At 35.8% G+C, this 23434-nt stretch overlaps 1 protein-coding gene across 9 annotated transcripts in view; it reads left to right on the top strand.

Annotated features, from left to right (window-relative positions):
* Positions 1 to 23434, top strand: part of DMD (dystrophin) — a 1234381-nt gene that overhangs the window by 462659 nt on the left and 748288 nt on the right. For all 9 annotated transcript variants that reach the window (XM_084305928.1, XM_084305932.1, XM_084305933.1 and 6 more), the window contains 5 exons: positions 2651 to 2801; positions 5591 to 5710; positions 13034 to 13135; positions 13240 to 13347; positions 20283 to 20462. In XM_084305928.1, the coding sequence (XP_084162054.1) occupies positions 2651 to 2801; positions 5591 to 5710; positions 13034 to 13135; positions 13240 to 13347; positions 20283 to 20462 (661 nt within the window). The remainder of the gene's footprint in view (positions 1 to 2650; positions 2802 to 5590; positions 5711 to 13033; positions 13136 to 13239; positions 13348 to 20282; positions 20463 to 23434) is intronic.

The following is a 23434-nucleotide window of genomic DNA, read 5'->3' as shown; positions in this document are numbered from 1 at the left end:
AAGACATTCTGGTTTGACTCATATTTCTATGGCTACTACTAATACTCAATTATTTCTGTTTCAGAAATCCTCAGACAATTTTGGGTTTTCTTTTTTATCCAGATGCAAAGAATAATCCAGAGATAAATTGCTAGTGTTGTTGTCTGCCCCAATAAAGCTTTTTTTCCACAGCTTTTCCCCATCCAGTCAGTCACCATCCTATATCATTCCAAACATTCTTCCTTTCCAGGTGCAGGACTTTGCATTTGTCCTGGTTGAATGTCATAAATTTCTTGTTCCTCCAGCCCTTCTAGGTCTTTTTAAATGGCAGCTCTGCCCATGAGTGTAAAATGCAAAAGTGAATTTATAACTTAATGTATAGAACTGAATTTGCAGTGTTTTGCATTCATAAATCAATAGCTTCTCCCAGGGATTGTTTATAAATATACTAAATATACTACATATATTAAGCAATAGTATCTAACAAATTGAGTATGAATTAGATGAGAGAAAAACAAGTAAAGTAGAGAATAGTACTGGAAATTTATCAATTTCTTTTTACAATATGAGTTAAAACTGTGTATACAGTATTTAACTTAGCTGCATAAACAGCAAGTAGTAATTGTATAAAAAGCTTGTTGGAGACTAAATATTTGGCTAATAAGAAGATTCAAAATTGAAATGAAGGAAATAACATAACATTCAAGAATAGAAATGCAGAAGTATCAGATGTGCCTTAAAATATACATGGGCTACAAATGGGATATGGGATCATAGACAGTATGTCTGATGTTGGCAGATATTAAATCCTGGTTCAGGTGAATGTAAGTGTCCCAAAAAGTAGCTATCTACATGTTCAATGCAATCTTCTGTTGTGATTATTTTGAAAACTATTAGGTATGCCTGGGAACATACAGAATGATACTTAATTTAGACATACTTTGATGTGTATTTCCAAAATAATACACTTCTGACACTTCTGTTTTTTTCAAACTATCTTGTGAAAATCTGAAATAGTTTGGATAAACACAGAAGTAATTGCATTATTTGAGTATACCTTGAAATTGTGACAAAAAGCTATATGTTTGGATTTGTGTAAGCACCTGTTAGTTGACTACCTGGTGTCGGACAAGGCCTCTTACACTTTGGAGCAGTATGTTCACATTGCACTTCTGCCAGTCTGCATTTGTGCAGGTGTTGAGGGAGAAAAATATACTTATGTTTTGTTCATCTAAAATATAAACAAATGGGAAGAAAGTCAATTTGAATCTGGGCACTTTTTGGTGCCATTCGTTGCACAATGACAAACTTTACAATAGCTTTCTCATTTTGGCTACATTTTTTCATACAGCCAAAGAGGAGCCAAATGAGAAATAAGAGGAATTGGAGTAGGACTGTGAGCTAGTCTTTCTTCCATGACAGTTTTCTCTGGTGTGAAATTTCAGCTCAGATTTTCAAATCTACAGACTGTTTTGAGTGTAGCAAACTTTAATGGTGTGGTCCAAGAGTTGTGCTTCAGGTATAAGCAGCATACTATAACTTATAATGGTTTCACCAAATCTGCCATCATGGACAGCAACTTTGGCTTGATAAGTTAAAAATCCCATGTTATAGGAAATATGAGTAATAAAAATAATTACTTGTAGTTCCATTATTCAGCACGAGTTTACATAGTATTTCAAAGGTTCTTTTGATGAGATGAACATTTTGTTTAGGCAAGATTGGAGGATTTCTGAGAATGGTAAGCATGAAATGTGAAGGATTGGAATCGATTTCTGGATACATTGATTTCGAGTCATCAAAATACTTTGTTTAGGCAAAACTGAAGTATTCCCTTTTTTATTTTTTGAGAGTATTCTTTGCTGAATAACTGAATAATGTAACAATCTGTTCTGTGTAATACCCTTAATTTCAAGGAATCTTTTAAGTACATATGTCTGAGGGCTTTTAAGTGCTTGTAATAGACAGTACAAGAAACCAGATAGCAGGAGTCTTGAATTTTCAAACAGCTTTAACAGAAATGCAACTGCAGAACAAAAATTTAACAAACCATAAATTCCATCCAGTACTCAGGTTCTAATAAATAATATAATAATAATAATGAAATCCTAATTCTAGACTCTTTCAACTAAACTATTGCCAAATTCATGACTGTTTCAATAAAGCTTCACATGGCTGTTTGAAAATATTTTTTACTCTGGCTTGGCATCTAGCCTCATGAAAATCAGTTTAACAATGAAAATGCCCAAGAAAGGTTTTTTGTTTGTTCGTTTTGGTTTGTTTGTTTGGTTTCATTTTGGAAAGAATAGGATTTAAGACTGAAATCAAAACCTGTGCTGAGCAATTACTTAAAAAAAAAAAAAAAAAACAAACAAACAAACAAAAAAAACACACACAAAAAAAACACTTTTATATTATTATTTTTATTTTTTTTAATAAAATAAATTTTAAAAGGCCCAGCTCTTCAGAAAGTTAAGCAACTCTCTACATGAAAGTTAAGTTTCCTGATAGAAACAATAACAGCAAACCTTGCAAAGCTGTCGTGTAGTTTGCAGTCTGTATTCTACTTTTCGACTTAGGGAATTAATATGGATAATTAATAGTATACATGGGACATATTTCTTTTTTTTTTTAATGTATAAATTGAAATGTTTATTTCTTTGTTTTACAGTTTACATAAAATCCTAATGGATCTGCAGAATCAGCAGCTAGCCCAATTAGCTGACTGGCTAACAAAAACAGAGGAAAGGACAAAGAAAATAGATTCAGAGCCCCTAGGCCCGGATCTAGAGGATTTAAAACGTCAAGTAGAAGAGCATAAGGTATGCTATGGAATTCATGTACTGCATAATTTGTGATCTGATAGACACTAGGAATTAGAGCAACTGTGGAGTTTTATGAGTTTTTGTTGCTTTCCCCACGCATCAACATGTATATCCATGTTACACATTAAGTCCCTGAATTTTCCTCTCTCTACAAGCTGAGGAGAACTTTTTACAAATTTGGATTCAAATGGTCTGCATAGAGCACACTCTAGTCTTAAGACTGTCTTCAATGAATTCCTGTTTAAACTAGTTCCTCTATACAAATGATTGTCTCCAGTGAACTGCATGGTAAAAATAGATGCTTTAATTATAAAGAACAGTCCTTTAGCTTGGGGCAAATTGAATTTGGGGATTAGAAAATTACTAAACTTTCTAATTTCATTGGTTTGGTGACTTCTCCCAAACCTTTCATAGTATGTGTTAAATTCACACCTCTACTCCTTGCATTTGCAATGATTTTTTGCATTTTTGCATCACTTTTCATCCTGGCTTTGCCATATTTCAGATACTCACTTATAGGGAAATAAGTCACTTTCTTCCTGGTTGTAACCTGAACCTAGGTATCCATGAGTGCTCTACCTTGATCAAGAACTGTCATGATAAAGTTAAGAAGTCTGAATTTTAAGGATTGTTTTAATAATTTGGTGAACTTCACAGTCCTTGATAACTGCTTATAGTTTAGCTCTCTAAAGCAAGTGGCATGAAAGTCGGAAAAAAGGATTCTTATGAATAAATCAGCTCACGCTATGCCCATGAAGGAATTAAAACTCTGAAATGTCTTAGGGTAATGAATGTATGCCTTAACATCAAATGTCTGTGAATTCCTTTGTTGTGTTAAGCCATGTTATCATATGGCTTTTTTTTTTTTTTTTGCATGTGTGGGATTTTTTTGTTTGTTTTTCATTATTATTGCTTTATCCCCAAATAAAACTGAAGTGTTTTACCTAAAAGGTTTAAAATACCCCCAGCTGGGGCATCACTTCATACATAAGAGAATTCTTCTACTTGAAAAAGCAGCAGGAAATTGATAGGGTAAAATTTAACATAGTTTGTAATACATTTAAGGTTTCCACTGTGACTTGGCATATACAGTTAACCATGTTATTTTTCAGACTGTGGCTATCATACTATATATATATTAATCACTGGAGCACACTCAACTCAGGTGTTGAGGGCACGGTCCAGGACTTTGTTTATCCACATTCTTCTGTTGGTTGGTAGCTAGTTATAAATACCTAAAAAGTGTGTCAGGAAGGATGTGATCTTGGATACCTGGTTTTTGGGTGAGTGGGATGAGAGTGTATTTCAAGTTTTCTTTAAGAAACAAAATACAGAACCCAGTAATTTAATACAGTGGGATAACTATTAGGAGTTTAACATTTACCATTTGTTCTTAGTACATTAAGATAAAGCTTGAGATAGATAAAAATGAAAAGAAAATGAATATTGCCTTGTCTGTGACTTGAAGTTTCAGTACCAATGCTTCTTTAGCTCCTGTTTTTCCCATCTTTGTCACTTGTTCTCTTGTTGCATTTCAGCAGAGAGAAGAAGCAAATAAATCTACTTGTTCAGTTCAATGTTTGGTGACAGAAGCTTGACTGGTTTTATTTTTGTTAACAAGCAGAAAGGTGGAGTCTCCATCTTGCACAGAAAGTTAGGGAAGAAAAAAAAAAAGAGGAAAATAAAGAGGAGACACTAAAACCCACTAAGAGGTTTAAGAGGTTCCAGTACCTTAAATCCTTTCTTCTTTTCCCCTTTACTCTTTATATATGTTTATATATATATATATATATATATATATATATATATATAAACCTATATATATAGGTTAAGTGTTTAGTGACAATACGGTAGACTGTCTTCTGAAGAGAGTGAAGATGTATGAGATCTCCATACTGCCCTTATAAATGAGCTGTGAGGATGGAGGGAATAATTGATTAGATGTTTATTGCATGAAGTCTGGGAAATTTTGGGAGTGTCAGAGAAGTGTCAAGAGTTGTAAAAATTTGAAAAAGTTAGAAATTATTCAAATACCAGTTTGTGCAAATGTTAATAGATTTTTCTCTACTTTTAGCAGTTTACTATTTCTCAGGGAAAAAAAAAAAAAAAAAGCAGTCCTGAGTTTCATTACAGCCTGTAGCAGGCTGAATACCAAAAGTCAATGGGCAAGAAACTATTTTTTTTCATGTTCAGAAATCATCAAGTGCCCGTCTCAATTTATGTCCTGCTTTCTGCAATAAGGGTGTGGCATTTCCTAATCTTGAATCGTTAACATAGTTTGATCCTATGTTATTGTTGTTTGTAGGAGTGCCAGCCAAAGATCATATGTGATTGTTTAATGTAAAAAATGAATAACTTTAAAACTTTTGAAATTAAAAAAAAAAAAAATGCTAATGAAGTACACAATCTAACCCAATGTTTATTTAAAATGTTGTGGGCTATTGTTATGTATAGATCCTGTAATGATATCTATAAATCATCAACTACATCAGCTCAACAAATATTTTCTCATGCCAAATTTTCAGTCTAAAATACTGTGAGAGTTATGCTTTGTGAGTGAGTAATAGTAAACTATTTTCATGAAAGGAATAGAAGTCTACAAAATATGCTTATGTTAGCATGTGTACACTATTTTGACTAAATACATTTAAAACTTAGTACTGAGAGCAATAGGATTACAGGGTTCTTGCAGTTGGTTAGTTACTCACATTAGTCAGGGAAACTCCAAATACACAGCGCCTTATTAGTTGGGAATATATTTTCCATCATTTATGTTTTAATTATAGGCATTTCAAGATGATTTGGAACAGGAACAAGTAAAGGTGAACTCTCTAACCCATATGGTGGTGGTGGTGGATGAAAACAGTGGAGACAAAGCTACTGCTGCGCTGGAAGAGCAGCTTCAGGTAACTGAACTGAGAGAACTGGACTTCTGTCTCGGAGAAAGAGCTATCAGCCTTAAGTGAAAAAAGATTGAATAAGAACTATTTGTAACATTGGTGTATCTCAGGAGATATTTCTGAGTATGACTTTTGTATAGATGGGTAAATACAGGTGTGTATTTTACAAATATCTTAAAGCAACTTTTCTGGTGCCTTCAGTATCAACCTGATTTATTTATACTCAAGACCAAGGACCAGTGTTCGTCTTTTTTTTCTCAGCTGTATTTCATTACTACTGACAGAAGGAATGTGATTTTCTGCTATAGTTAAGGAGAAGGATATAACATGCAAGAACCTACGTAATTAGGTGGATTGTGAGTTTACTGAAAGATTTTTGTTCTGATGGGAAACTTGTGCATGTGGTATGTTTTGGTGTTGCAGTGCATTATATGTCATTGTCCACTGTTAGGTGCTTAAAGACACATTTATATTAAATGATTTCCAATCTATTTATTTATTTATTTATTTAATGCTAATGCTGGCCCCATCAAATTTCAAGACGACCTGTAAAAAATATGCAAAACCAACTATTTGCAGTAAGCAAAAACAACCATGTGTAGGATCACCTAAACAAATAATGGTTATCAGAAATATTTAGAACATGTTGGTTTAAAAAAAAAATAAAATTTTAGGGGCAGAAAGGTATAATTTCTTTCCCAATAGTTTCACATTTTCTAGAAAATAAAGAGAATTATCTCAGTCTGTCCTTAGATTCATTTCTCTTTTTCAGAGTATATCCTCTTCTGTACACTTGTTTTATTAATGTTTTATCATTTAGGATTATTTTGGCAAGGCTTCCTAGTGTACCAGCATTGGGAGAAGCTAGCAGCAACATTCTTTCAATTTGTTTCAGACCTCTTCTCAATCGCGTTTTGATTCACAGTTTAAACAACAGACCGTAACTTCTGTATATTCCACTTTATAAAAACAATTATTTGAGTATCTCCTCAAATGATGCACCAGAGACACATTTGTGATTAAACTAGCAACCTAGATGATCTAAAAATTGTCAAACTTCCTTAAATTAAAGTTCAGCATTTAATTCTAAAAAACAACAAAAACAACAAAAAAGTGTTGTTCTTACTGTAACTTCTGAGTGAACTTGGATGGACACTTAGTAATGGGACACATTGACTGCTGGAATCAGGAAGAAAGATGTTCCCGAGTTGGTGGTCTGATGTCCAGTCACTGCTCAAAAAGTACGTTGGTATTAGAACCAAAGTTCCTTCCAGTTTTCTCTTTTAGAAAGGAGAAAGTAGTTTCCTTCACTTTGTTTCACTGCTCAAGGAAATAAAAATATTTTGTTTTGTTTTGTTTTGTTTTTGAATCATTAAAGGCCAAGATTTCTCCAGAGAAACTCTCAATACATTCAGCTGAAAGTTATGTCCATAGCATAGACAGATGTGTAATATGTGTATGCTGTCTTGAATCTAGCCAATTTGGGTACCAATCCCAATAAATCTGTAATTAGTCTGGGATTTAGTGTAGGTAGTACACATTGATGCTAAGATGCTGGACACCGACACTACAAATTGCTTAGACATCAGGGAACACAACCCTGTGAAAGAAACAATGTAGCCTATACTTAACTATCAATTATTACTTCTTTTTAAATATATCCTTGGTGTCAGAATCATGGTATACCAGCTCAAGACAGTCTTTATCTCAGAATTTCTTGCCAATTGCTTGTATGTTCTTCATTGGAATGAAGCATATCCCTTGCAAATTCACAGTTCTATAAGCTTAACTAAACTAAGAAAACAGCTCGAATGAAAGAGGGAGAGTGAAATTAAAAAGTAGATGGGAAAAGGTTTAACTGGGATACTACGCTATGTTTGCAAAATGCAGGTTCCTGCAAAGAGGGCTATGGTATGACCCAAAAATAAAATAAAATAAAATAATAAAATAAAATAAAATAAAATAAAATAAAATAAAATAAAATAAAATAAAATAAAATAAAATAAAATAAAAATAAAAAGACATTCTATATTTAATATACTTCATAAATTAGAAGATATACAACTGAGATCTTTGAACAGTATGGGGAAAAATATAGAAGACCATGGATTATTGGACATTTAATCTAATCTCATATTTTGGAGAATTAATGTTCTTCAGTAAAATATAGGGTCACAGCAGCACTCTCTACCACCACCACCCCTCCTCACAACAGGCAGAGTTGATTATCTTTAAATTAGGTATGTGGAGAAAGCCAACCAGTTTAAAAGATGGAGTGATGGAAAGCAGAAGATGTTCTAGTCTTACAGGCGTGACATAGAATCCAAAGTCCTACAGAAAAGGCATGTGCAACAAAACTCAAGTATGATGTATAGCAAAAACCATACAGGAAACTCTCCAAGGTTGTCAGTGTAAGCATCAGTAAAAATGATTGAGGGCTCTTAATGTATTTAATTTGGTCTTCTGTTTATTTTATGTGAACCTATATAAACCTACAGAATAAAAAGGTTATTAGCAGTTTCATTAAATAGAACTCACACATTACTGTGTTGTGTTTACCCCATTAAAAAAGCATAAAGAATAATGTATGTAAATGAAGCACAATGGAAATATGCCTCTTTTTAACCATACCAATAGAGGAGGTGTCTGGAATTGAGATAAAGGATGCTCAATTGTTACTGTCACTGAGGAGTTATATTTGTATTGTCACTGTCATTTCAGGTATATTCTTGGAATGATGCCAGCAAGGGAATTCCTGAGGCAGTGTATTCTGCAGCACAGGCACACTCTGAGCAGTGTGCGGGGTGGTGTGAGGAAGTCCTGCTGCTGTACAGCTCCCTCCTTCAATCATGCTCTCTTAAAGAAGAGACTGAAAGAAAAGTTCAATAATCCCGTTGCTCTGGAAGTCACAGAATATGTAGCAGTATTCCAAGTATTGATAACAACAAAATACAGATAAAATGTCATGGGGATTAGGGTTTTAGGGAGGTCTGCAAAATTTCATGCCTTTATGCCAAGGAGTTACCACAGTTCACCCACTGTACTAGCAAAACATTATATCACCTTTCCTGAGTGTATGAGAACATAGGGTGTTTTGTTTGTTTGTTTGCTTGTTTTCTTCATGTGTTACTTGCAAACTGAATATATAAGCACAGGAGAGACTTCACAGGCCCACCCATTAAAGCATTTGACAAAAGCACAGTGGAGCAAAGTTCAAAGCCTGATTACGTATATGTCAGTCTGACTTTTAAAAGGAGAACAAAACAAGAGTGTGTGCTGTCAGACGAAAGACTTAATAAGGCTGCCTGAGTGAGATACTGGTCAGGATCGTATTTTGAAGAAAGTGAAATGTTATTGCCATGTAATAGTCGAGACTGCATTTTCCAAGCAGCTGCAATTCAGTTGTCTTTCTGTTTGAAAATTTTTGAGGTGGTGATTCCTGAAATATGTATGTGTATATATGTATATGTATATACAAATATATATATGCAAAATACATATATGTATGCTTACATGCATACATATATATGTATATATATGTGTGTGTGTGTGTGTCCGAGTCCTATTTAAGAGGCAGTTAATGGTGTAGAAGCCAAAAGCATTCCCTGCAATAAATTTTCCATAGATAAGCTAACTTTTTTTTGAAAAAAAAAAAAAAAAGAAAAAGAAAAAATGACTTTTTACAGTTGTTGCCACAAGGTAGTCTGAGAGACTACAGCTAGCCTGGGTGAGTGTGAATGTTACATCTACTTTTACTTGACATCACATGTTTTACTTGACATATCAGTGAGACATTTTGTGAGACTCCGTGGGTTTATACTGCTGTCAAGAACTGGCTATTTAGACATGTAACTCCTAGACCCCAATAGGTGCAGTCCAGAGATTTACAAAAAAGGCAGATGCAGACTAAGGTTCAAATCTGTATTTCATGCTTCAAAATCAGAGGACTGTGCTAGCGAATCAGTTGCTATAGTCTGACTTATTTCTCAGTAAGTGTGGGGAAATTGCCTTCAGCCAAGAGAAATCATTGAAAGACATTAAGAAGCCCTGAAGGTAGGGAATTTTTACTCTAATTATACCCAGCAGACAGTTGGTCCCTTAAGGACTTTGGTAGGCTGATGCAAATTTGTGTTCTCCCCAAGCTTCAGCGATCCATGCTGGAATGAGATCTGCATTAGATGTATCAAATACTGCTTGATGGCTGCTGAAGGAAAGGAACCAAGAGTGTAATTTACACAGTCTACTGTATATTCATACATGTATTATTCAGGGTACTGTCCTTTCATTAATGATGAAGTATAGCTAGTTCTTGCAGAAATACATCAAATTTTGCACAGGGGAAATTTAGTGAATTTGCTAAACACTTGTTTTTAAATTTGATTTTGCATATATATACATATATATGTATGAAAAAAAAAATCCATTATTTCTCACTACTTTATGGAGTGGATAGCATTACTCTATTTAAAGAAGCATCTTACAAAAACAAAAGCTCTTCTATTAGTTGCAGACTTGCAGACTTCAGGCTTATTATTTCCTTTTTTTTATTCTTTCACTCCAGTGTTCCCAAGAGTTGCATTGTTTTTATTCATTTTATCCTGTTCATGTACTTGCTTACTTTGACCTTTTTTTGCAGACTGGGAATGTTTTATATTCTGCCTTTGTAGTCATAAAGAACATTCTTTCAGAGTCCTCTCAATACAAGAAAAGTTTCTTTTGCATGCAAATTTCTCTGAAAATTCCAGTTAGGGCCATAAAAATAGGCATTTCAAAGGAGCAAGAAGACATTTTACTTTTTACTCTGGATTCAGCTAAGTTCTCTGGAGATATGTTTTCCTGGGTGTTGGGAGCAAAAACTGTGGTACAGCCTGAGTTCCCAGATATCACACAGGCTACTTACAGCATCAAGTACTATTTGGTGTGAAAAAAGATGCAAAATTGAGCGTGATCTGATTCAGTAGTCATTATTCACCTTATACACAATTCCCACATGATTGCATTTGGCTTGCATCAGAGTTTGTATCTACCTGATTTTTCTTTTATTATTATTTTATTTTTTGAATTATCACTTAATTTTGTGCGGAGTAATTTATTCTGATCTAGATCTGTTTTACCAGTGAACAGATGTCTGGTCATGAAAAGACTTCACTAAAAACATTGAAAACATCAGAGGTTAATGTCCCAAAACTTTTGCTGCTTGACTTTGGCGTTATTTATGAATCTTTTAGTAAAATCTGTAAGTGTATTTTAAAAATACAGTATGTAATTAGCATCCGTAAACTTTGCTGTTACTCAGACCTTTAGGCACCAAAACAACAAAATGTGGTTCACCTCACCATCTGTATACAGAGAATTTTACAAACAGATAGAATTTTCTCCTGTGCTAGTGGAGAAAAAATGGGAATAGGGAAAATGAAGTATTTAGTCTTGAGCGTTGTTATATAATGACAAGAAACCCTTGTTATGACTTACTGAATTATTACAAAGTTTTTTAGTAGTTGACTAGTAAAAATTACCCTGAATTGTGGGAATTGTTAGGAAAGAGTTTCAGAGAAGAAGCATCTGAACTTTAAGGAATGATATGTTCATGATTTCTGAACTAGTAATTAGTAAGCAAAGATGCCAAGGGGGAGAAAAAAAAAAAAAAAAGGAAAGAAAAAAAAACAAACAAACAACACTTTATTTGAATGTTAAAAACTGTATGGGTGCTACATATTTGCAGATCTGCTAGGTTACCTTCTGGGCAAAAAAGGGGTTGAAATTCTCTAGAGGTAGAGTGGAAATGTAATCAGATTCAGGAAAAATGACACTAAACATAAGATTGCTACATAAGATTTTTAGTTTTTCAGATCAGTAAAATTAGTCAAAATACCATTTATGCAGAAAGGGTGTTATTGACTATGCATTACAGTACACATAGTATTTAGCCTGTGAGGCCAAAAAATACTATATATAAAGTCATGAGTTTCCTACAAAAGGCGTAAAAAAAAAGAAAAGATATTTTTATTGGCTGGTCATCAATTATTTTCTGCAACAATTATCATGCAATTTACAAATTTATTTAATGATGAGAGCTAAAATGAATGAATAAAATGTTGCAGTGTTTCCTAGTAAGTTGGAGGCAAAAGTGTTTCACCAGTAATGATATGACTGAATGTCATGACAACTGCCTGTTCACTCGGCAAGATTTATTATGGTGTGAGCCTTCAGAAAAATATGGAATCTTTTTACTTTTTACTTTGATATAAAATTGTCACAGAAAAAGCCACAAATTCAAACAGCAACCTAAAGCTTTACCTTTCATTTCATAGGAAGTGCAAAATAAAAATTTCAATTTTGGTAGAAAGTATGTTTGGATCTTTTACATGCATTTCAGTTAGATATAATATTTTAATACCCCATGAAAAATAAATAAAAACATATGAAATATGAATAAATAGGAAAAAGGAAAAAAAATCATTTTGTCAATACATATGAAATTGAAGTTGATGGAAAATAAGAACACAGTAGTATAGAGTATCCTTCAGATTTTGTAAGGTTTCTTATTTGGGAGGAGTTGAATAATTTGCATATGGCGTTCAAGGGTAATTAAATCATTGTAATTTGTTACAATAAAAGTTTTATAGCATGTTGCACCATCACAGCTCTAGTAAGTCCTATCCTGTCTCAGGCATTTTTCACTCAAGGTTGACAGGAAAATTAAGTAAAGTGATAATGCTCACTTTCAATTAAAATGAGGGAAAGAACAACATAGCATTTTGCACAGATATATAAGATATATAGTAGCATATGCTAGAAATATACAAGAAACCTCACTGTGGTTTGTGCTACTGATAGCTTAAAGGTTTTTTTTCTCTTATGACAATTTTGTAAGGAGAAAAAGAACTTAGATCAACTGCATTGACAGAACAACTTAAGAAACAGATATTTTATTGTTACAGTTAATTGTTTGGGCCCCTGTAATTACATTTCAAGTAGTTGTGCATTGGGATTCATAAAGTTATGGATTTTTCTATTTATTTTTATTTTTTTTTTGACAGCACAGTGCCAAAGACTTAACAGAAAAATATTTCTTTATATTACAGTTGAAATTATCTCCCTCTTTCTGGCTATATCACTTTTCCTGTTCTCTCCACTTGAGTCTTATTTCAGTAAGACTTATTTTCAGTACGTCTATTTCAGTGTAACATGCAACATATTTTAAGGACTTAAGATTGTAAAAAGTGAGTTATGAAAGTGTTTTCACAAACATTTGTGCTATAGGAAGACCAGATTGCACTGTTTTTAAAAATGTAATCAAATACTTTTTGTGTTTTTCTTTCCTTCTAGCACTTTGGAAACCGGTGGGCAGCCATCTGCAGATGGACAGAAGAGCGATGGGTCCTTCTGCAAGATATTCTTAGAAAATGGCAGCACTTTGCAGAAGAGCAGGTGAGTAGTGTTAGCAGCTATAAATTGGAACATCCTTCCAAAAATTGCACTAGGAATGGCCTGGATGAAGCCTTTTCATGCTGTTCTCTTCAATCTTTTTTCAGTGCCTTTTTGATGCATGGCTTACTGAGAAAGAGGATGCTCTGAGCAAAATTCATACAACTGGCTTTAAAGATCAAAATGAAATGTTGACCAGTCTACGCAAAATAGCTGTATGTATTTTTTATCGTCCTGTATTATGCTCAGCTTTCCCATTCATGAATATGAGTGCATGTGATTTTATCCTACTCTCAGTCAATACAGTTTAACAGAATAGTTGCTTCATATTTCTGGGAATGGATGTTATGGAATAGTGTGTGAAATTGGTTGGTCCATGGTCTTGCTAATAAGTTAACTTGTAGGTACAGATATGTTTCTTGGTTGTCTCTTCTGCCAAAAGATAGTGAACTGCAGTAGCATTGTGTCTTAAATATGTGATTATGTATATGCACAAAGACATATATGCATGTAAGTAATTATCATACAGCAAAATCCATTATACATTCCCTAAACTTGAAAAAGCTAAAGACATAAAAGCTTTAAATTTTAATATTAATATTACTTAACAACTTTACCTCAAGTGTGTTTTGGGAATCCACATACATTCATGAAATACACCCTTTTCAACATATATTCTGCCTTATTCTTCAGAAAATACTCTACAATTTATCATCTTTATGGACAGAATGTACTTCTCGCTGGCTTAAAGAGATGCCTTACCTGTAAAGATGCAAAACTTGGCACAAACTAGACATGGTTCTATAACAATAGGAGTTTTGAAAATAAAATGGTGTGTTAGGCATTATCTTATACAAAAGAACGACTGCTTATGCATTTTAGAGGAAAGGAAACATTCACGTCCATGTTTTTGTTAAAGTGGGTAGATTAGTATTGTAACTAGGAACTTCATTTTCTTTTTGAACTTAGGAACTTCATTTTTCTGTTTAAACAGATGTTATTATTTATTTATATTATTATTTATTTTGTTAATAAGGAAAAAATTATATGAGAGAAAAAAAAAAAAAAAAAAAAGACTCCTAGGCATTATCATACTTGCCTTTTTGTTTATGTTGTTTTGGACATAGTGATGTGTTTGGGTGTAATGAAGCAACCATCATGAAAAATGGCCATTATACATGTAATTAGGGCCAGCCTTTTCTAGGGTTGTAATAATCAGAATTCACATACGTTCTTTATGAACATAAAAATGCTTGTACAGTATGGTAGCTCAGTCTACCAGTTGTCTAATCATTTCAAGCAGCAAACTGCAGTATTTGTTTTTTTGTTTGCTTTCAAACAAGTTCATTAGGAGTGAACATCATATCTTAAGCTTTTAGTTTTGATATCATGATATGGCAGAAGAGCTTCCAGCCTATTTGTCCTATTTTACATGAACCACCTGGTTTGATAATCCCAATCCTAAACAGAAGTATTGGGATCGTCTACATGTGGATTCCTTTTTTTTTTTTACAAGTGCTGGGAGATTTTGGCAGCCCAAATTCTGATCATTTCACTTTGTATTAACAAACATGTTTGCCAGAAATTTGACTGCAGGCTCACCATTATTAACAAATACTAGTTCTCTGCGGTTTCTTTCTCAGATGTCATTCTGCCAAACTGGGAAATGGAGTCAAATTAAAACACGTTTGTAACTATGTAAATTAAACTTTGATTTTCAATTTGGTGTCAGAATGCTCTAGTATATGGAAATTAGGATACACTCTGGACAGTGGGAACTTGAAATCCATCTAAAAAAAATAAAGATTCAGGAGGTTCCAAATATTACGATGCTGTCTCTCCTTTTTGGTTGGCTTTAGCAGTCAAGTTTTCATTGTTATTTTTTACCATCTGAATAGGTGAAATTTCTTTTTGATCAATTACCAATTCATCCAGTTCTAGCTTTTCCTTTTTTTTTTTTTTTTTTTTAATTGGTATAAAGTCAATTAGATTTCTTCTTAATTTATATATAGTATCCACAATATCTGTGTGTAATATTTTTTGTTCAGGTAATTTTTATTTTTTAAAATAAGTATTTCTTAATATCAAATGGCTTGTGCAAGAGGATTCATTCAGAATTTATATATATTAAAATTATATATATGTATATGTGTTATTCCTATATTTAAATATTTTGTATTTGCTCATGTATTAACACTGACTTGTGTTCATTTGTTTCTGATCTTGAAGTGTAGTTGCTCCAGTTCTAAAAATATTTCCCTGTAATAACTGGGTTATTATTACCTTTTAATTCTTACACAAGACAAAGGGTGACATAAAGCATGAAATAAATTGGAGGATATTGTGTATGGAGAAGGCATAACATAAGTGTGCAGAATGAAGTGAAATTTTATTGGCAGTTATGGCATGGGCTTGATATGCTGTTTCCATGTTCTGCGCTTAAGTTTTGCAGCCTGTAAAATGAAAGGGATGGTATTTCTCTTTTTTAATAAAAAAAATGCTGAGAACTACTGCAAAGGTATAAAAGAGTTAATTCGATTAATAAATTCAATTGATTAACATCTAGTTAAATTTTCACTTGCTTCACTAAACGCAAATTTCTTTACTTAGAAGAAATAAATAAGATACTGTATTAACAGTGATTCTTACTTGAATAAATCAACAGCCAACCAATTAATTTACAGCAGATGTTGCTTGCTAGAATATTTCAATGAGCCAAGAATGTTTTTGGTGAGGTTTAAGTAAAAGCAAAACAGTAATAACTAAAGTAAAAACTTGGAAACAAAACAAAACAAAACACCTGGTGAAAGCACATTAACCACAAATAAGGAAACTGCTTTAAAATGTTCAAATATTGGAGTTTACAGTATGCACTTGATAGAAGTTATGACTGAGTTATTTGATAATTCATTTATTTCATAAAGCAAGCAGTCCTGTTTATTTTCTTGCATATAGCTAAATTACATATTTTGATATTATTTTAGCTCAAAGTCTATTCTTGTACTGGAAAAAAAAAATCAAAACTAGAGCATGTATTGGTTACTGTAGAACACTAGCACGTTTTCAGTAAGGAAATGTGAAAACAGAATCCTCCAGTATGTCTTTTCAGTTTAACTGTTACTATCACAAAAGAGCGTTAGGTAGTTGTGAGCAGTAGCTTTGACAGAAAGTTTTAGCAACCTTCCCTTTGTGTTGTTTCATTTATTGGTTGTACTCTTGTATCCTTGGCTTGATGCTGAACTCATTTTATATAGCTGTTGACATCAACAGAGGTTGGAAATAAAACATTCAAAGACAGAATTTCTAATGATGTTTCACCAAGTACAACTTCTGATGGTTTTGATGGTATGGAGTTTTCAAACAAGCTTTTTTTGACAGTTTATGCCCCAGGGAAAAGTAAAATATAGTAATCCTTGCAAAATTTAAGCTGGTAGTTTGTTTTACACCTAGTCTGTTCCCTGTGTTAGATCTGCTACTGTGTAAACAGATGGTTAAATATGAATCATGGTAGCAGCTATTTCTTAGGGAGATGTCAACTTAATTTTGATATTCGTGGTACCTAACATCAGTGGTTACGATGTTTCAAATCACACATAAATGGCATAATAATGTTTACAAAGGCTTCACATTTTTATTTACTTAGATGTGTTTTATATTACAGTTTTGGAGCATGTGGCTACAGAAAAGTATATGTATGCTAATTTATATCTATGATCTATCTATAATAATTGTATAATTATCCCTTTTGAAATGTGTAGACTTGAGGTTTAGATTGCAACCCTCAGCTGCATAAAGAGTTCATAATTTGGCCCTGGTTAGTACCCATACGTATGCGGAGAATTAGTAATTAATGTACAAAACTGAATGAGGTAAACCTGTACAGTTAAGAAAATTAAAATAAAATGAAAAAATTCTAGGTGGCAGCTGAAACTGTGGATGTCTCTTGGATCTTTGAACAGCCTACTTTACAGAGAGGTTTGTATGTAAAGATCCCAGGAGTTTCTGGATCCCTTTGTAGTTTACTGCAGTAGAGATGTAAAGAAGACTGTAGATACCTTGTTTGCCATTAACATCTATGCCTTCAAGCTGTATGGTGACTCCCAGAGGGCAGAGGTTGCACACTGGGGTTTCCAGACTCCCAGCTGTGTTGCCATGTTCTTTGCACACTCAGGAGTGCTCCTAAGACTCCCCAGCCTTCTGGATTCCTTGGGAGATGACTGCTGTATAACCAGGAGCTGTTTAGATCTGAGAAAGATGAGGAATATATGGTTCTTCAATACTGTCAACACTAAGTTACTTATTTTAAGAACTTTTTTCGTTTCTTTCATTTTTGTTGTTGTTGTTGTTTTTTGTTGTTTGTTTTTTGTTTTTTGTTTTTTTTTTTAACCCTTCTCTGGGGTTAAAAATTAGTTTTCCAGAAACCTTTTTTTTTTTTTTTTTTTTTTCCAGTTTTAATATGCAGTATATGGCAAAGCACAACAAATGTTTGAAGAAACATTGTTTGAAATGTTGATATAGTTGTTAACATTACTGCAGTTTTAAGGTTATAAAGTCACACAGCTATTAGTTTTTTTGATTTATACCACCACCTGAGGCATGCTTTGATGACTGGAGTTGCTCCACCTGTCATGTTATATTGCTTTGTGAAGTGCAATCTGTCCATTCCACTATGTCAGCTTTACCAGCAGTTCTTACAGTAACAGCAGCTCAGAAGTATAGGAGTTTGTATGAAATATCCTTGACCATTTTCAATTCTTTACCAAGGGAAGCCAGTAGATGCAATTTTTTTGGATTTCAACAAAGCTTTAGATACTGTTTCTCACAGTGTCCTTCCGAACAAAATGTCCAGCATATAGCCAGACAAATACATAACACAATGGGTGAACATTGACTGATGGGTTGAGGGTTAAAGTAAATGGGGATACATCAGGCTGGCGGCCAGTCACCAGTGGGGTTCTTCAGGCCTCCATTTTGGGGCCAGTTCTCTTCAATGCTTTTATAAATGATCAGGATGCAGGACTCAAATGCATACTAAGTTTGCACATGACACTAAATTAGGAAGAGCTGTTGGCTCCCTTGAGGGTGAAGGGGCCTTGCAGAAAGATCTTGACAGACTACAGGGCTGGGCAATCAAAAAATAAAATAAAATAAAATAAAATAAAATAAAATAAAATAAAATAAAATAAAATAAAATAAAATAAAATAAAATAAAATAAAATAAAATAAAATAAAATAAAATAAAATAAAATAAAATAGGCATAAACAAGAGCAATTGCCAGATTCTGCATCTGGGAAGAGGCAACCCTAGACATTTGTAGAGACTGGGGGATGAGAGGCTGGAGAGCAGCCCAGCAGCCCCATGGAGTGGATCCAGTTGTTATGGTTGGCAGCAAGCTGAATCTAAGCCAGCAGTGTGCCCTCGCAGCCAGGAGGGCCAACCATACCCTAGGGTGGCTTGGCCATGGCATTGCTAACTGGTTGAGGGAAAGGGATTGTCCTGCTCTGCTCCGCACTGGTGCGGCCTCACCTTGAGTACTGTGTGCAGTTTGGGGCACCACAATATAAGAAGGACATAAAAACTATTAGAGATCATCCAAAGGAGGGCTGCAAAGATGGTGAATGGTCTATAGGAGAATGTGTATGAGGAATCACACACAGAATCACAGAATCACAGAATTTCTAGGTTGGAAGAGACCTCAAGGTCATCGAGTCCAACCTCCAACCTAACGCTAACAGCCCTCCACTAAACCATATCCCTAAGCTCTACATCTAAACGTCTTTTGAAGACTTCCAGGGATGGTGACTCCACCACTTCCCTGGGCAGCCTGTTCCAATGTCTAACAACCCTTTCAGTGAAGAAGTTCTTCCTAACATCTAACCTAAAACTCCCCTGGCTCAACTTAAGCCCATTCCCCCTCGTCCTGTCACCAGGCACGTGGGAGAACAGGCCAACCCCCACCTCGCTACAGCCTCCCTTGAGGTACCTAAAAAGAGCGATAAGGTCACCCCTGAGCCTCCTCTTCTCCAGGCTGAACAAGCCCAGCTCCCTCAGCCGCTCCTCGTAGGACTTGTTCTCCAGGCCCCTCACCAGCTTCGTCGCCCTTCTCTGGACCCGCTCAAGCACCTCGATGTCCTTCTTGTAGCGAGGGGCCCAAAACTGAACACAGTACTCGAGGTGCGGCCTCACCAGAGCTGAGTACAGGGGGATGATCACCTCCCTCGCCCTGCTGGTCACGCTGTTCCTGATACAAGCCAGGATGCCGTTGGCCTTCTTGGCCACCTGAGCACACTGCTGGCTCATATTCAGCTGACTATCCACCATCACTCCCAGGTCCTTCTCCGCCTGGCAGCTCTCCAACCATTCCTCTCCCAGTCTGTAGTTCTGCTTGGGGTTATTGCGCCCCAGGTGCAGGACCCGGCACTTGGCCTTGTTGAACTTCATGCAGTTGACCTCAGCCCATCGGTGCAGCCTATCCAGATCCTCCTGCAGAGCTTTCCTACCCTCGAGCAGATCGACACACGCACCTAACTTGGTGTCATCTGCGAACTTACTGAGGGTGCACTCGATGCCCTCGTCCAGATCATCGATGAAGATATTAAAGAGGACCGGCCCCAGCACCGAGCCCTGGGGGACGCCACTAGTGACTGGCCTCCAACTGGACTTGGCTCCATTCACCACGGTCCCTTGGTTTGTCCAGCCCAGAGCAGAGGAGGCTGAGGGGAGGCCTCATGGTGACCTGCAGCTCTCCCTCATGAGGGGAGCGGAGGGGCAGGCCCTGAGCTCTGCTCCCTGGGGACAGTGACAGGACCTGAGGGAACGGCATTGAGCTGGGACAGGGGAGGGTCAGGATGTGTGCTAGGGAAAGGCTCTTCAGAGGTGGTTGGGCACTGGGACAGGCTCCCCAGGACAGAGGTCACAGCACCGAGCCTGCTGGAGTTCAAGAAGTGTCTGGACAATGCTCTCAGACATAAGGTCTGATTTTTGGGAGGTGAGTTTTGTGGAGTCAGGAGTTGGACTTGATGATCCTTGTGCATCCCTTCCAACTCAGGATATTCTATGATTCTATGATCCTCTTTTTAGCATATTTCCTCAAAGGATTTTTTTCCCCATTTGAATTATTTGTCTTCCTGATGTTGCTTTGCTTAACAGATCCTAAAAGGAGACCTGGAAATGAAAAGGCAAATGATGAGTAAGCTAAACTCACTCAGCCAAGACCTCCTTGTAGCTGTGAAAAATAAAGCAGTAGCTCACAAGCTGGAAAGCCGTCTTGAAAATTTTGCCCAGCGTTGGGATAGCCTTGTGCAGAAGTTGGAAAGCAATTCTAAGCAGGTTTGTAAAAAATCATTTCATCAGTTGACAATAAAATCCTTTGCCAGACTAATGCTTGAAGAAGTATTGGTACTGTTAGTTATATTGTTTTAAATATTTTTCCTATATGATTTATTAATAAACAATTTATTTTTAGGACAGTATAATACAACTGTAATATAACTTTCCAGGATATTATTTATATGTGTGTGTTTGTTTTTTTTTGTCTCTCTTTACAATGGTGATTACTTTCTCAGATTGTTAGAATATTTTATATATTTATTCAATTTAGCACATTTTTAATCTATAATATTTGGTCACTTCAAGTGCAGTTTTATGTCTCTCTGTGGAATAGCACTTAGCCTGAAATCGGTGTGAAAACTTTTTGCTAGATAAACAGCAGTTATATTTATGTCTTTTCAACAGTGAACACTTATTCAATTACTGTTTTATTTCTGCTTATGTTTTGCTGATATAAAGCTTAAAAAGAGAGGTCACAACAAAAGAAACTTCTTGGAAGAATAAACCAAGCAATACTTTTGGCCCAAATGCCAATTTAAAAACAAAAACCATCCATTATTATTCTGTCCTGCTCCTTTCTGTTTACCATAATGTTAAAATATAAACTGAGATTTAAAGTTTCACATTTTTTAAACTAGGGAACAAAAATCGGTGCTCTGGTGTAATATCAAAAAATGTATCCATCTGTTTTTCCCAGCCACTTTTTAGCATCTCTTTCTTGTTGGATTTAAACCCAAATCAGCTCACTTTTTTTTTTTTTTCTTCTATTTTATTCCCATTCCTTTACCTATATCATCAATATTGAGGGTTTTTTTTTTTTTTTTTTTTTTTTGTTTGTTTGTTTGTTTTGTACTAGCATTATACGACTAGGGAAATGGACATGGACATTAAAACGTTTTCTCATAATAACATAGAGAAGAATGCTACTGCATGCACCTCTGTCCTGTTCCTACAGTGTTGCATTTCTGGTCAGTTTAATTCAGTCCCCTCTATCATGATGCACGTTTTTGCTGACATATGCTTATACTTCTAAAAACTTATTCTGGGCGCAATTGGGGAAAGTCAATTTATTGAAACTGCTATACTTTTTTTGTAGTGATTTAAGTACCCCTTAATACTTTTGATTCCAATAAATTAATCTTCTAGTTTGGTCTGTGATATAGTTCCTCGTTTAGCTGAAGTTGGAAAAATCAGTTTGGAAGAACAGAAGAGAGAGAAGAAAATTGAGAAGGGATGCAATTTCACTTAGAAGTCAAAATCAGTTTGTGCTATACAGTATTTGTAATAGTTGAAAATTTGATTTAACTCATGTATATTTGCAGTAGGAAACCTGTTGCTTCTAAGCAGAAGAAAATGCAGAAATACATTTTGAATTTGGGACTGCTAGGGTCATATGATTTCAAGAAATTACTATGCTAGGTCATAGGTGTTGTGGTTCCGCTCGAGTGGGCAGCTGAGCTCCACCACAGCCGCTCTCTCACTTCCCTCCTCAAAGAGGAATGGGGAGAAAATAAGATGAAAAAGGCTCAAAGTTTGAGATAAGGACAAACAGATCACGCAGTAATTATTGTAACGGGCAAAACAGACTCGGCATTGGGAGACAGTAAGATTTATTGCTTATTACTAACAAGCTAGAGAAGTGAGAAACAAAGGAAAGAAACCAAAAGCACCTTCCCCTCCCCCCCCCCCCATCCACCCTCTTCCACCTCCTCCCCCCAAGCGGCGCAGGGGAACGGTGGAATGGGGGTTATGGTCAGTCTACAGCACTTCTCTGCCGCTCCTTCTCGGTCACTCTCGTCCCCTGTGCTGTGGGGTTCCTCCCACGGGATGCAGTCCTTGATGAACTGATCCGGCGTGGGCTTCCCACAGGCAGCAGCTCTTCCAGAACTGCTCCAGATATGGGTCCGTACCACAGGGTCCATCCCTCAGGAGAAAACTGCTCCAACCTGGGTCCCCTGCAGTCAGCAGCTCCTGCCAGGTCACCTGCTCCTGTGTGGTCTCCTCTCCATGGGCTACAGGTCTGGCCCGGAATCTGCTCTGGCAGGGGTCTTCCACAGGCAGCAGCCTCCGTCGGTGCAGGGCCACCCGGGCTGCAGCGTGGAACCCTGCTCCACCATGGTACTCCATGGGCTGCAGGGGGACATCCTGCTTCACCATGGTCCTCACCACAGGCCGCAGGGGACTTCTGCTCTGGCGCCTGGAGCACCTCTCCCCCTCCTTCTTCACTGACTTTGGCGCCTGCAAGGCTGTTCCTCACTCCTCTCACTCTCCCAGCTGCTGTGTGGCGCAGCGTTTTTTTCCCTGTCTTAAATATGCTTTCACAGAGGCGCAAAACAACATCGCTTATTGGCTCAGCTCTGGTCAGCAGTGGGGCCCTTACCAAACATGGGGCAGCTTCTAGATCCTTCTCACAGAAACCACCTCTAAGGCCCCCTGCTACCAAAACCTTGCCATGTAAACCTACTACAATAGGCTTATGCATTGCTACTACTGTTGTGTCGTACAAAAGAAGCAAACATTGTAGAACTATATTCATTATAGCCTACACAGTATGTACTCTTTAAGAACATAAATTTGTTCTTACATATATAAAAAGGAACTCAATAGGTCCTTTTAAAAACAACACATACTCAAGCTTCATAATGTTCTATTACTTCCATATATTTGTTAAATATCACTAGTAATTGACACCTTAACATCTCTGATTTTAACAAATAATGGTGTTATAACTTTTCTCATTCACTTTAACAACAGGAACAATAGTAATGTTAAACTTTCATAAGATAAACTGAGTATGCTGAAATAAATCACCTACTAAACCGAGAAGAGTAGAAGCTACATAATAAAAATGCCATGTATCCAAAAAAAGGAATCATATAAAGGCTGCCTAATTTATTATAAACTGTGCATGTCCTATAAACTATTTATAGAGAATCAATATTCTGGATACAAAAGTTATATGACATTTTCAT

The sequence above is a fragment of the Netta rufina genome (genome assembly GCF_964035555.1).
Source record: "Netta rufina genome assembly, chromosome: 1".
Taxonomy (NCBI): Eukaryota; Metazoa; Chordata; class Aves; order Anseriformes; family Anatidae; genus Netta; species Netta rufina.
Note: the sequence above shows the minus strand (reverse complement) of the source record. Positions and strands in the feature narration are given on the sequence as shown.